The sequence below is a fragment of the Lacerta agilis genome, chromosome 6 (genome assembly GCF_009819535.1).
Source record: "Lacerta agilis isolate rLacAgi1 chromosome 6, rLacAgi1.pri, whole genome shotgun sequence".
Taxonomy (NCBI): Eukaryota; Metazoa; Chordata; class Lepidosauria; order Squamata; family Lacertidae; genus Lacerta; species Lacerta agilis.
The window spans coordinates 74,101,110-74,117,065 of record NC_046317.1 but is presented as its reverse complement, the minus strand read 5'-3'; the positions used below and the strand labels follow the sequence as shown (position 1 = coordinate 74,117,065).

Below are 15,956 nucleotides of genomic sequence, written 5' to 3'. Positions count from 1 at the left end.
GCCAGATGCTGGGGAAGAGGCATGCAATTGGGTGTCACATCTAATTTGGCCTTGAGAAGCATGAAGAATAGTAGCACAAGTTTTGGTTTCTTCTGTGTTATTTAGCCACGTGTTGGCACTCTAAGTGGATGTCTAGCCCACAGCTCCTTCATTACAGTTAATTTTACCCATCCAGCTGCCCTAACAGGTTCCATAGCTACTGCAGTCCACGTAGAACCCAACTGGACACCCTCCATCCCCTTGTTCCACCAAGTGACACTACCTGCCTTTGAGATAAAACCACATTTCTAGTTTTGTTTTTTTAAAAAATTGAATCACATCTTGCAGACTTGGGCTTCAAATCTTTTCCGACGCAACAACAGTGACATATGCATATAGTTAAAATGCAATTTATTTCATTAAACCAAAATAAAAATTCTCCTTTGTTCTTCAGGATGTGAACAACATAAGAAAAAATTATAAGGATAACTTTTCATTGACATTATAAAAATAACAATATAATTCCTATATATATATTCCTGGTTATACATAAGACATTACAGTTTACATTCAGAACTTATTTTTGGAGACAAGCGCTATTCAAGTCTCAGTCTCTTTTTCACATGTGACCCAGCGATGTCAAAGCCATTCATCAGAGGCATATGTTTGGTGTCTGAAGCTTTGTAATACCAGCCTATATAACCACTGAAATATGGCATTGTATGATTTCCTCAGCTGTGTTTATGAACTTTTAGAAACATTGTAAACCTAAGCTAATATCACTCTTATATAGAAGAATTAGTAGTACAGCATCAGAAATACAGTGATACAGGCTTTGGGTCATGCAGACTCAGGTTCGCCTGTACCACTTGTTATCTCTGGTGCTAGATACACCTGATAGAAATAAGCCCTGCTTGCATTGTGATGAAAGCAAAGATGTGTGTCATTTCTATGTCCTACAAAACTAACACTTCACAACCACACTTAAGACAAAAAGGACCACTAGTCCCAGCAATGTCAAGAGCTACTTGGTGATAAGCTCGAACAGACAAAGGGCTCTGTGAAGAGCTTTCTGTTCACAAAGAAACAGTGTTTAAAGAAAGCCCAGCTCCTCAATATAGATTCTTTTCACTGAAAAAAAGCATAAAAAAATAAAGGGCCTGTCTCATTTTCAGCTCAGGGTAGAAGCCTACAATAAACCTCCATTTGTTGTGAACAGTTTAATACACATTCAGATTGTGTGCCAGCCATGTTCACAAGTACTTCAGTCTAGAAATGTTAAACTAAGATAAGAAATCCTGCTCTGCTGGTAGAAAAAAACGATTGTGTGAATTCACTTTTGTGTGGTTGAAGATGTGTGTCTCTGGACCAAGCCAGATTTATATCAAGTGCACAGCTGTTACTGAAAATGGTAACTGAGGTTTTAGGCACCACTCTCCTGTCCATGACATCTAGAAGAACTCACCTGCATTCTGATGCCACAACGCCACTTCATATTGTTGGCTGCCACTTGGAAGGAGGCAGAAACATGGTGTGTCGTGATGAAATCAATAAGTTCTGTTAAACATTATGGAAGGGGAGCTAAACATGTGGTTGAAGCAGATGCACTTTTGCTAGAGTATCTGTTTGTGGCTTCAACAACTATTCCTTATGAATGAAGCACAAAGGTAAAATAAATAAAACCTGGGTGTTTTAACATATGTTGAGCCACTGCACAAACTATTCATGCTCTACTACTGAAAGCACCTTGAGGCATCTGTATAGGTTCACAAATGCTGGTCACTTTCCTAGTAATCTGATAAAATTACATAATTTAAATGATCCACTTAAAATGCTGCTCTGTTCATATAAGAGGGGAGCAAATCTTGCCAACTCCTTCCTCCATCTGCAGCCCCACAACGTATCTCACAACACATCCAAGGCTCCCCAGTCCCTAGGAGCAGATATGCAAAGGGAAATAAGTGTTCTTTGAACTCTGTTCTATTCATGGAAAGAATAGAAGTTCAGATCAAAGCGCATGTATTGGGAAGTTTCAAGTTCCAGAATGGAAGATTTCTGTGAGTGTAGGAGACAAATTTTGTAGTACAAGACTTCCAGGTTCCTTATAATGAAATACAAGGACAAAAGGATCTGCTCAGATACATGCAAACTTTGTGGATATTTTTAAAAGATTCTCCAACAAATGATGAGTATTTCTAAAAGATGCAAAATAGAACATTATAATCACTAGAAGAAATCCCACAAATGTATGTGAGATGAGGCCTCCAGGCATGGTGCTGATGCAGTATTACTTTGATTTGGATACTAGATTTTTTATTTCTGCAAAAGACCACTGACATGTGGTTTTTAAGGTATTTGCTTACAGACTGATCATAACTTGGTTAAACCAAAGTATTTGCATAAGTCAAATCAGTCCCATGGATTGGTAGGGGGGGGCATGAATCAAAAGACCAGAAGTTCAGCCTAACTGGTTTGTGTACCAGGCAGTTGAGAACCTACCAGATAACTTAGCACCATTAGCTAAATTTTCCTTACTGTTGGTAACAGACAAGAAAAAAAAAACCATTATGCTATATAAAACACAGCTTAGTCAAAACTGCCAATTAAAAAGGGCAGCAGTTCCAATAGTGCAGGTAGCAGACAAAGCAGCTGTCTCAGCAAGTGTACTGGAATAAAGGAGTTTGCGTCTTTTGCAAATCAATCTTTTTTAAAGTGCTGTGTTGTTCTTTGAACATACACAGCTTAAGACATCTTGGACAAGTCTGATTTGGGAAAAGGCAAGATGCTGAATCTGGACTACAGTAATTTGCCCCAATTTGGCAGCAATCCCTTGCTATATTGCACAGATCAGATGCATATGACTCAGAAGTCATTCAAGGTGATCACCATTGACTTCTGGATAGTGATGCACGCTCCTAGCATCCTTGAAATATAGGTAGGAACTGTTATCTTCCAGGTGCACTCAACAATCCTTGGATCAGAACCACTATTCTTTAAGTATTAACTCCAAAGCATTTGATGACATTTAAATAAGTATTAAGTTGGTATTAAGGCCAAGCAGAATCAAGGAAGGAATAAACCCAGCCTATGACTGTGTCAAACAATCAGACAACCAGGGATAAAGTGAAATACTCATTTCTATCAGAGATTCCCCACTAAAAGATGTTAAACATCTGAAAAAACTCAGTTGTGATTCTCTCTGTTTCAAGTGTGTGGGCATACAGAACACAAATTACAGAGAAATCTCAGTAAGGCCAGAGATGAGTTATAGCTTTCAAGAGAGAGAGGGAAATGGTTTGAGAGATGCTTTGCTTCCCATTGTATATAACATTATTTTGTCTCTCTGTTGCTTCTGGTCAACTAGGTTCTTGAAATAATCCAGTCACTAAAACCTGCTTCCACTTTGGTAAACAGAGGTAAATTCAGCCATTACAAGAAGCAACACCTCCTCCAAACTTTCCAGTCTCTGAAAAGATTATTATCTCCAGCCTAAAAAAACAAACATGTAAACTAATAGCACCAATCTTATTTATGGGATCTGGGTGCTCTAGGCAGATATAACACAAACATTGTAGGAATACTGTTCTTTATATATACTGCATGCCCCACTCTGTGGATGGTAATAGTAAACAAGATAGTAACACAGTACTAAGTTTGTGCGTTGTCTTCAAAGAAACAAAATGGAGGTCTCCGACTACCATGAAGTTGTCAGGAAAAGAGGTCATGAGTTGTCAGGAAAATGAGTTGTCAGGAAAAGAGGGCATCATATGGATCAGAACTCTGTGCTTTGTACCATCCCATAGGCTTCATACAGCTTGTAGAGAAGCTCCTTTTTTTCTTTCTCTGGCAAGAAGCTAGACTTGGCAGCATTTATGTTCTGCAAAAAATGGAACAAACACAGAAGTGAAGCTCAGCAAGTATAATATTCTGCTAGTGTCTTAGTATGCATTACCAGCCCAGTCTAAGTGAAAGTTATGGGTGTAGTTTCCAACCCTACGTTTTCAGCTTTTCGTTAAGTGGGAAAATGACAGCCTTTTAAAAACAGTCTTTAGGCTTTGATCACTTAGCTGGGATTAAGTCCCTACTCCTGATTAGACATGCAAAGTGGAGCACTTTAAGATGCACACACAGGCTCTATGGAATCAAAGGCAGCATTTCCCCAGTGTTGCTCCTACCACAGAACTTTTAAGTAGAGATTCCAGGGATTAAAGCTGGGACCTCCAGCATGCAAATTATTATTACCAGATTTTTCTACCGCTACTACAATGCTTCCTTAATCACAATCACACTCAAGGCATGGAGTATTAGAAATCAGAGAGGTTCTTGGTGGGGAAATCAAAATTTTAATCACTTGGCTCACTTCTCATTCCAGTGGCCCACCATCACTGCCACCAAAAGAGGGCTCCAGTTCCCAGGGAAACCTAAGTGTGCAGAGATCCACATGGTTCTCTCCCTTCAGTTGTCCATGCCTAATATACGGATGTCGGGGCTGCGGCAGGGGAAAGCTGTGCGACAAAGCAGTACAGCCCTGCTCCCTGATGGGATGGGCAAAATGCATTGGCTTATAAATTAAAGACCCATTAAAAATCAAACAAATGTTTTCCTTGCCTGACCAATTTTATGCCTTTGCTGGTCATTCCTTTGCTATGGGCTATGTCTCAGTTCCTAGTTCCGGGTTTTTTACCCTCCTCATTACAGCTACAAAGGTTTATACTTCCCTTTTGTTTATACTTCTCTTACTGTTTGTGTCAAAATGACTTCTGATCAGACAGGAACAAGTGGACTCCCAACCTGTCCTCATGGGGGGACCCTTAGTGTTAAGGGCTCATGTTTCAACCTCTTTAAAGGGCTGGGTGATACCTGCCACATCTCCTGGTTAGTCTCCATAGGTGAGAGAAGCAGACTACACTATGAGCTGCCCTATGTTAGTGGCCTTCTTCCCCCCAAACTCCTTACCTTTCAGGCTGGTGTGAACCACTGGCAGCAAACCATGGTGATGCACAAAAGTAGGAGCCTTGTGGGCCTATTGTTCGAAACTAAAATACTGCTCTGAGAGCGCAGCAATGCAAGCAATACATGGTTCTGTGTTTTGACTTCCAGAAGCAGTTTAACTGCTGATCTCTGGAAGCAAGAACCTATCACCTCATTTTTTGTAAAGTGCCATATATGTTGGTAGTGCTGCTACATAAATAACATGTCAGATGCTGGCTTGTTGGCTAAAAGATCTGGTGACTCGGCACTCTCTTTCTTCCTGACATGTAATGTGCCTGCCAGGATGAGTCAACATTTCTCCAGAGATTGTAAATGGAGATTGTTTTTCCTGGCTTGTAGTGAAACTGAGCACTTGTCTCCATTAGTATGTCTTGTGCCTTTGTTTTCATTTAGGTCAAGCCCTAATATATTTTCTGCATATCCACATGCTTTCTTCCTACATGGTTTTTTTCTTTTCTTTTTATGGGCACAGTGTTTTAAATAAACAATTATATCCATGCTCCCACATACTAAATCAACAAGGTTTTTGGGGTGAATCGGCAGTTATGTACCCATTTTTTTAAAAAATGACTAAGCAAAGAACCAACAGTTCTGGAGAAGAAGGACGAAAGGGCTGAATGGGTGGGTAAGTAGAAATTCAGCTTAAAATGGTTTTAAAAATGGGTGAGGAAACACTTCGGCTATGTAGTGGGGAGGACGACAGTGGCTGCAATAAAGGACACTGTGTCCTGTAATAAGCACTCGAATGAGTTTATATATTACTCTTCTCAACAACTCCTTAATGAGTTAAGTACTCCACTTCCTGGTTATTTTATTATCTGAGGTAAGGACATAAATCTATCAGTCAGAGCATGGGTTGAAGTGCATCAGTGCCTTACACAATGACAAAGTTTGTGAGCATATGCAGATACGGATTGTGAATTAATATGTCCATTTACAAAGCAGTAACCTTTCTGCAATGGTCTTATAATTATGTGGCGAGCTGACTATCTACTGTGCCTGTCTATATGGCAGAAGGATCTCACCATACCTCTACAATCTAGAGTTGTGATTTGGTGCAGATGTGGGGTACAATTCACAGAAATGGACAGGCTGTAGATGTGCCCACCATGGTGAGTTCCCATAAGGCCATCTCTGTTTTGGAGAAGTAACTCTGAGAAGATTTACTTTGGCTGCAGATTGAAGCACAGCTTACTTGGAAGTAAGCTATTCTTTCAAAGCAAAGAGGTTTAGGATCAAGCACAACCAATGCGAAAAACCGAAACCAATTTACCAGCCTCTTGAATTCTTCCTCAGTGAAGCCCATGCAATTGTGAGCTATTTTGTAGTCCGTGTGAATTGTGGAGTTGAAAATGAGTGGATCATCCGTGTTCAAGGAATAATTTGCTTCATCTTTCATAAACCTGAAAAAAACAGAATTGAAAGAACACCAGGTTGTTTTTTTAAAGCGTATAATTTGCATTTTCCTCATGGGAAAAAATATAGTGAAGCCTGTTTTCTCTCCCAGTTGTATTGAACCTCATAGAAAATTTCCATTAAACTACAGTCCGAACACCAAATATACTTTTTATGGTATTTATTTTTCACTGTACAATAATGTGACATGATACAACACATTTCAAGTAATCAGCATAAAATATCACAGGGGGTGAAATCACTAATAAATGCTTTATTATACACCAAATCATATTAAGTTTTCTCAGATCTTAAGAATAATATAAGATCCAATGTATATTGTTGAATATTTTCTTGTCACATTACTTTTCTTTGTTATAGAAAAGACAAACTAGATAAAAGTGCTAATTGAATGCTCCTGAAGGCAGGAGGCCTTCTCAGTTGTGGCGCCCTCCCTGTGGAACACCCTTCCTTCAGATGTCAAGGAGATAAAGAACTGCACAACTTTTAGAAGACTTTTGAAAGTAGCCCTGTATCAGGAAGTTTTAAATGCTTGATGTTTTATTAGAATCATAGAGTTGGAAGAGACCACAAGGGCCATCTAGTCCAACCCCCTGCCAAGCAGGAAACACCATCAAAGCATGGTATTATGTTGCTATATATGCTATAAGCCACCCAGAGCAGCTGGGAAAACCCAGCCAGATGGGTGGGGTATAAATAAAATAAAATAATAATAATAATAATAATAATAATAATAATAATAATAATAATGCAAACTGGGAGGATTAAACCTCATGGCTCGCCTCTATATTAGGATTTGCGCTGATAACTGGGTAGTGATTTTGATCTAGTAAGTGAGAAGTAATGTCAGAATAATTAAATGAAATGTAGCATGATTACTCAGAAGTTAAAAAAAACCCCAACCCAAATCCTTACCTTACTAATGGATGATTACAGAAACTGGTTTGCCATGCACTAGTGAGGTGACTAGACCAAGGGCAGATCTGTATATTTATATAAAACAAAACAAAACAAAACAGAATCAGTACACATCCCCTTTAAAATGCTTATGTTCATAATTTAGAAATGCTGGGCAGTGGCTGTCAGTGAAGGGAGACAATACTGAACTAGATGGACTAATGGACTGCCTTGATACAAGGCAGCTTCCTCTGTTATTATCAACTGCAGCTATTATCTGGTTCAAGTACCGTATTTTCCGGCGTATAAGATGACTGGGTGTATAAGACGACCCCCAACTTTTCCAGTTAAAATATAGAGTTTGAGATATACTCGACCACAGATTCTCCACCCGGCGTATAAGAAGATTTTCCTGGATTAAAAAGTAGTCTTATATGCCAGAATATACAGTAACAGAGATAGAGACTTGAAAGACATTCTATTACCTCAAAATGCATATTTTCTTTCAACAGCTGTTTATATAGACTTTCATCTTCCAAGACATGGTAGCCATGGCCAATTCGCTCTGCCTTTAGGATGTTGACTGCCTGTAATGAAAGACAGGGTGTGAGGGTGGGAACGTAGAATCAGCTTTTTGCTAATTAGGTTACTCTCTATTACACAGTCCACGATAACTACAGCACACAGCATTAAAGTGAGAGCAGCTCTATAAATTGTTTTGAACTATTACTCCTGTTATATAAGATATACTTATCACATTCTGCTAGAAGCTTATTTAGAAACACAGCCATACTATGAATGGCACAGACCTGGAGACCCCCAAAACCCTTGAATTGTAATACAAAAAAAAAGTAGGAGAGTGCTGTATGGTTTAGTTTGTCATTAAATGAACAGGCATTGGGCTCACACGTTCCTTCCTCTCTTTATGATCTCCGATGCACTGTCTTTTGCAAGTAGCAATAGTTTTCTTACCTGAAAAACTAAGCTTGCAGTCAAATCACAATCAAATTAGAGAGATGAGTAGAAGACAGAAATAAAACAACTGGTATAACTCCCCCCCCCACCTTTTTACAGAACTGGATGCAGCTCTGTTTGCCTCTCCTAAGGGGATTACTCCTGTGAAATTACACACTATGGTGGCTTTTTTTTAAAGGAACAGTTTATAACTGTTTTGATTTTTGTAAGAATTAAATGAAACATACATGCACGTTTGCCCCTTGTGAGGAGACGAATCCCACCAAATTTCAGAAGGGTAGCTGCAGCAGTGCAGCAGCCTTCTTGCAAAGGCAGCCCTTACAGTTTGGGGTGTGTGTAAAAATAAAAAGAGAGGAATCTCCCTTAGCATCCTGTGGTCTGAAAATTGCAGATATGAGAGGTGGCCCTAGGTAAAAGTATCAAAATTGCACAGAAATTGGTCTAGCAATTTTTGAACTGGGCGCCTTTAAAGTTGAATGGAAGGGAGAAAGAACTAAATAAGATTCACTTTCCACCCTAAAGACGCTGGAAATGGAGAATCTAGGTAAAATTGTTCCCTCTGATTACAAACTTGACCTATCAGTCACAACAGAGCTCTCCTCCCTCCCTCTCCCCCATCGTTCAGATCGTACATTCTACAGTTTGCTGTATATTCAGCGCCAATTGTCAGCTTTTCCAATGACACAACATCCTTTTTTGTTGTTTTGCAGTACAACCTCTTACCTCCTTGACAACCTGGGGTGGCCCAACCTCACCAGCATGAACAGTTCGATGAATGCCACATCTTTCAGCTTCCTGAATGAAAGGGAACACAAGGAAGAGAACAAAAACTGACTGGCAAATGCTAGAAATCCATAGAATTTCTTAAGGTAGCATTTGCTACCTTATCATTCTTTGGCTGTAGTCCAAGCAGAGCTGCTAAAAACTGGAATATGCACAAAAGCTGCTTAAAATTGGTATTTCTCCCGAAGAGGAAAATTTGTTACTTTATTAAAATACATGCAAAACTAAAAATTGTCATTTTTTGCTTCACAACAATCATGATAAAATGTGTAGTAAAATACCACTTAATGCCAAAATAGGCTTCAAAGTTGTTTACAAAATATAAAAAACACAATTACACAGCATTGTTAAAATACACAATAAAACAATTCCATTAAAACAAAAACATGTGGAATTAAACTATGCAATAAATCCCCTTGGAGATTAAAACAGGAGACCGGTTGAGAGTTCACGGGCATGTCTTCAAATGCGAGTTGGGGGGCAGTAGGAAATGCTCCAACAAAGAGGTTATAAGCATGGATCTGTGCCTAGAAAGATTGGGGCAAAAGGTAAGCGTGGACAAGCTTTTAGTCTGTAGGAAAATGTATTTCCCTCACCCTCAAGAGTCTTCAATCTTTCACAGAAGAGCCTAGCATCAGTCGGTAGCACCCAAGAGTCATTGGCTAAAACTGGTGGAGCACCTGCAAAACTCTACCCCATGTGTAACTGTCACATGGTTGATAAAAAAAATCCAGCAAAAGTATATTGATTTATACATGAGTGAATCTACAGAGAGGAATAACTACACCAATCTTCTATTTGGAAAGCTTTAGCCAGACATTTCTTATCTCTAGTCTCAGTCTGTGACTGAAGGTTTGCTAGCAGGACAGATCCTGAAGCTGAGGCTCCAGTACTTTGGCTACCTCATGAGAAGAGAAGACTCCCTAGAAAAGACCCTGATGTTGGGAAAGATGGAGGGCACAAGGAGAATGGGGCGACAGAGGACGAGATGCTTGGACAGTCTTCTCGAAGCGACTAGCATGAGTTTGGCCAAACTGCGGGAGGCAGTGAAAGATAGGCATGCCTGGTGTGCTCTGGTCCATGGGGTCACGAAGAGTCGGACACGACTGAACGACTGAACAACAACAACAACCCGTAGACCAGTCCCATTTTAATAAAAAGATGCAGCAAGTTTTACATGAGTGCATGATAATAAAACACTGGAATGGGAGTCTTACATGTTGTTCTTCTCAGATTACATGTAAGGCAAGCACTGAAGGTTTTGAACTACCCAGCTCCCCCCAATCCAATCCTGTTCTTTTGGCTCCTTACTCATATCATCTGAACAAACCTCATAAGCCTTCCGATGATCTGGGTAGGTCTCAGCATTTAACAACTCATCACCAGCTAAGTCTATAGCAACCACTGTATCATTCTGATACTTCTTACACAGTTCCACCACTTCCAGTGACCAACCTGGAAAGAAAAGCAGAAGAATCTTGTAAGGATGCAGCTGAGTTTCTGCAGCTGCCGATGACACACATACAGACACACACGAATACACACACACACACACACACACACACACACACATGTATAGGAAAATATTTGTCACATAGAAACATCACTTTATTTTCTAGAGTTTCCCTCCTTTGACAAGGCCTTCTGAGAAGATCAGGCAATTGTTGGTAAGGTAAAGGACCCCTGGACGGTTAAGTCCAGTCAAAGGCGACTATGGGGTTGCAGCGCTCATCTCACTTTCAGGCTGAGGGAGCCGGCATTTGCCCACAGACAGCTTTCCGGGTCATGTGACCAGCATGACTAAACCACTCTGGATGCACCATGATTTTTTTAAAAAATAATCTAGAATCTCATCAATTATTGCATTACTCTACTCACTGCTTTGGCCAGTGGTTCACGAAGTACCTCCACAATTTTCAAGTTGTCTGTGAGGAACAAAGTTTAGGAATCACTAATATAAACTACAGTCACTTGAAATGAGTGCTACTAACCTGCATTTGTAACAAACACAGCATTTTCATTAAAAGTTGGCACTAGGGTGTGGCGCTCTTCTGGCTTGAACCACCAACTTTTGCCTAACCTTCATACCAAATATCTTTCAATTGTGAGCCCTCTGTCCTGGACTTTATTGCACTGGGTAATGTCTGCTAGAACCAATTCAGAGAATCTTTTTATTTTATAAGCAATGTAAGATTATGGGGAGTTTAAAGGTAAAGGGACCCCTGACCATTAGGTCCAGTCATGTCCGAATCTGGGGTTGCGGCGCTCATCTTGCGTTAATGGCCGAGGGAGCTGGTGTACAGTTTCTGGGTCATGTGGCCAGCATGACAAGCCGCTTCTGGCGAACCAGAGCAGCACACGGAAATGTCGTTTACCTTCCTGCCAGAGCGGTACCTATTTATCTACATGCACTTTGACGTGCTTTTGAACTGCTAGGTTGGCAGGAGCAGGGACCGAGCAACGGGAGCTCACCCCGTCGTGGGGATCTGAACCGCCGACCTTCTGATCAGCAAGCCCTAGGCTCTGTGGTTTAACCCACAGCGCCAGCTGGGTCCCTCGGTATAGGGAGTTTACTAGCTCCTAAAAGATTTGTTAGAGGAAGGTCAGAAATCAGATACTATGACAGTATCCCGTATTTTCTAGGTATCATCTAATGCAGAACTTCTCAAACTATGTCAAATCCACTGAAAAAACAAAGCAAATATTGCAGAAGCCTCCCAAAGTGTAAGGCAGGTGTTTCAAACGGCTTTGGACATTCTTGGCCTCAGCCAAGGTCATGCAAACGAAAGCAGAAGGACTGGCGGTCAGCTTTAAAAGCCTCCAGTGGTATATAAATCACAAATGAACAATTATTGCAAAACTGATGAGAAGAGGACATTCTACTGATCTGTATAAATACTTATGCATTCTGCTTCTTAAGTCAATCAAGAAACTCCTTGGGAGGTGGTAGGGAGACATGCAGGCTTATAATTTGAGCAGCTATCTGTACCTTCTTAGGGAGTTCTTTCTTACACAACATCTGTACACCCTTCAAAAGTCAAATGCAGATTCCTAATTTTTAATAAAAATGAATTATATTTAGTCCAGGAACTTTGTCAGATCACCATTTTCTCCTTATTTTTTGCATTTGGCTTACTGGAAAGGTAAGAGTCTGCCCTTGCTTCTTCTGTTCTATTGCCTTAATATATTGTCATTAACACATAGCCTATTCAACAGAAGCCTTCTGAGCACATGGCAACAGTGTCTTTCATAAGACCAAGCCAACAACAACCTGCAGCTGTCACAGACTTGAATAATTATGAAAATATGTCTTGACCACTTGGCCATGACTAGGAGAGTTGGACAGTGCAATTCTTTTCTCAGTGGAACTACTGCATTTCACTTTCTTACTGGTCCTGCCTTATACATCCCAGCTGAGTTAGCACAGTCCAACCGTAGTGCAGTCACTGAATGCAGAGCTCTAAAAATTCAGAATACAGCCAGGGGGGAAAACCATTCCTTCTCAAAGCAGACCAAGTTAATGTTTGAAAGAAAAGGATTATGGCTTATCTCAGAGAAATCTGGCACTTTGCTTCCAGATCTTTGGCTCCTTGCAGGTCAAAATGCTACACATTAGGGAGTTTAATCTTAAATGGCCTTTATTACGTTGGGGGCAAACCAACAAGCTTCCCCTTTGTCATGAATGAGCAAAAACTTCAAAAAGCAACACCAACAAACTTACTTTCTTTTTTTACAACTGAAGAGGTCCAAGTAATTGCTATATTAGTGAATCAAACGTAGTTTTATTTAAATATTTTGCTTTTTATTTTACCACTTCCTAAGTGGTCTGGATAGGCAACTGTTCAAGGATAGCAAACCATTAAAACCAATCAGCTAATAAAAAAAACAGCACAGTGGTACCTTGGTCTATGAACTTAATCCGTTCGGGAAGTTTGTTCTTAAACCAAAATTGTTCTTAAACCGAGGCGCGCTTTCCTTAATGAGGCCTCCCACCACCAGTGCCCTTCCACCGTTCGGATTCCATTCTTAGACCAAGGTAAAGTTCTCAAACCAAGACACTATTTCCAGTTTTGCGGAGTTTGTAAACCAAATCGTTCTTAAACCGAACTGTTCTTAAACCGAGGTACCACTGTATAGGTGACAGTCACTCTAGATCCTTTTGGCCTTCGTTATTTGGTTATTGGATACCAGCTGAAACAGGTAGGTATTGCATCGCTCAAGTTTAGACAGACTTTAAGGCAACGGGAGGTTTATAGCCTTTTAATCCAACAAGAACACCTCTTTGCATGCTATTTAAACTTAGCCATAGAGGACAGTTAACAAGATGGTCTTCCATCTTAAACATCAACTACAAAACAAAATAAAAAAATAAAAAAAATCCTTCCAGTAGCACCTTAGAGACCAACTAAGTTTGTTCTTGGTATGAGCTTTCGTGTCCATACAGCGAAATATGTCTGCAGTTGCCTAATGTAAACAGCTTCCATGCTTTCTTACGCTGAAGAGCTAACCTGCATTAAGGTCATGTATATCAGAGTGTTTGAAAGAACAAGGGGAAGGATATCTCATTATCTAATCTGTAATTGCAAAGGTTCTTTTCATTATTGCCCTGGGCGAACCGCAAGGAAAATAAAGGAGCAGTGAGTTCAAATATTTTCTTCAGGCAATAGTTAACTTACGATTGAGACTTGGTGTCCAAACTTTTTTCAAAGAGGGCCAGATTTGATGAAGTGAAGGGCTGTGAGGGCCGACCAAAATTGTTGAGCTTTTTTTTTTTTAGGATTTAAGTTGTTGAGGTTTTTTTAGGATTTGACTGCCATGGGGCCAGATTTAACCAACCAGCGGGCCGGATTAGGCCCCTGAAATGGACTTTGGATGTGCCTAGGTTAGACTTTATTGGAGAAGACCTCCTCTAGAAGATGATACTCACAACTGCTTCCTATTATTTATTATTTACATTTGTTAGTCAATTTCCTCTAGACATGCTTGTTACCACATAATTCCATAGCTGGCTTGAAAGCTGTATTATTGCTCATTGCTCAACTACAGTTTCTGAGTAAGCACAGGGTTAGCACAGAAGTCACAATGGAGTTAGTTATGCAAGTGACTATATCTGTACTGAACTTATCTTGGCCCTGAACTTGAGTCATTCCAACCACAATGCCAATCTTAATATCAGAGCTGTCAGTTTTCCACACACTAACAGGAAAGTATGACCCTTTCTTTATAAAGCAGTGGATTAACTCTGTCCTGACAAGTCTCAGTATAAATTCCAATACATTTTCAGAAGCTTAATATGGAAATCACTTAAACAATAACCATAGCAGCCAATTCTGTGTCTTCCAGCTGTGGTGCAGCCGGAAGCTAACAGGAAGGTACCTTTGGCAAATCCTCACTGTGATCAACTCCCACCCAGAAACCTATGTCCCCACTATGGAAGGATGTGCGGATACAGAATTGGTCTCAACAGTCACTTATGGACACACTGTTAAGACCATATTCATGGAAGACAATCCTACTCAGCTGCAAGTGATCACCAAAGAAGAAGAAGCAGCATCTGGTGAAACAGCCAAAACACTTCAGGGTTCAATCCTGCCCATACTCGAGGTTTGGACATGGAAGAGCAGAGGGAAGATCACCCTCCAGCAGATCCAGCCCTGCCAGTGATCCTGAGGAGGTTGCCTGGGTTTCTGGCTGGCTCTGCCATCTAAAACAATCCTGCTATCAGGAACAGTCAATTCCACAAATATCTCATCAACGGAACCTTCCATCATCATATTTGCTTTGTCTAAACTGAGATTCAAATTTATTCATCCATAGCCATCCATCACCCATTACGGAGGTTGCACCTGGTTCAAATGAAAAGGAGAAACAGGGCAGTCCTACCCATTCTGGTGCCCTCCTGATGTTGTTGGACTACAACTCCCATCAGCCTCAGCCAACAGGGCCAATGTTTCAAGGATAATGGGAGATGTAATGTAACATTAGGAGGGGACCAGGTTGGGGAAAACAGAAATAGAGTAGGTACTATGGTGCACTCCACTTACTGTATTTTTCCGTGTATAAGACTACATTTCCCCCTAATTTTTTTAAGTTTAAAATTGGGGGTCTTCTTATACATGGAATGCTGCAATTAAATATATAAATAACTTTTTTTCTTAATTTTGGCTCAAAAAATAGGGGTCGTCTTATACACAGGGGCGTCTTATACAGGGAAAATATGGCAATTTACATTTTTTATTAATTTATTAAAGTTGCCAGTCACTTTATCTTGCCCAAAGCAACTTACAACCAAACTGACAATGACTCCACATAGATACATTGAAACCAATAGGAAAGAGAAAGACATTAAAAACATCCCACCCACTTCTAAAAAGCCACAGATAGTTGGCTTGGTTATAGAGGAATGTTTTTGCCTGGTGCCTAAATAGATATAATGATGGCTCCTTATTAAGAACAGCTGTTTGTACTCCACACAGCAAAGCACCTGTTTTTGCGTATTCCGATTACAATATTATTTTAAAAAACAGATGTTTGCTAAAGATGATAGTATAGACAGCAGCAGCTTATACCAAGAGGCTTGACTGATCTGAACTTCTGCCTGTTTGCAGCTTCCTTTCAACTTGCAGTCCAATTCTATGCAAAGTTTGGTATGCCATAGTCCACTCAAATGAAAGGATTTAGGTGCACCTACATATATAGGACTGGGCTGTAAAGAGGCTGTTCTAAGTTCCAGGCAATATTTTGAAATCAGCCTAGCAAGATCTTTAATACCTGCCAAAGTTTCAAGGCATAGGCAAAGCTTCACTGACACTAACTTTAATTGACTGCTGCTTTCACAAAACTCAAGACAGAAAATTCTCATTAGATTGGCAATCTGTGATTAAGATGGTATGCAGACTCTTAATTTATTACAT

General features: G+C 40.1%; 1 protein-coding gene across 1 annotated transcript in view; it reads right to left on the bottom strand.

The window, feature by feature from the left end:
- Positions 1 to 3,734: 3,734 nt before the first annotated feature.
- Positions 3,735 to 15,956, bottom strand: part of ADA (adenosine deaminase) — a 29,006-nt gene continuing 16,784 nt past the window's right edge. Inside the window, exons 6-11 of the mRNA XM_033153446.1 lie at positions 10,373 to 10,497; positions 8,983 to 9,054; positions 7,770 to 7,871; positions 7,303 to 7,370; positions 6,245 to 6,374; positions 3,735 to 3,856 (exon numbers count right to left, since the gene is read on the bottom strand). Coding sequence (XP_033009337.1) covers positions 3,752 to 3,856; positions 6,245 to 6,374; positions 7,303 to 7,370; positions 7,770 to 7,871; positions 8,983 to 9,054; positions 10,373 to 10,497 — 602 coding nt within the window. The 3' untranslated portion in view covers positions 3,735 to 3,751. The remainder of the gene's footprint in view (positions 3,857 to 6,244; positions 6,375 to 7,302; positions 7,371 to 7,769; positions 7,872 to 8,982; positions 9,055 to 10,372; positions 10,498 to 15,956) is intronic.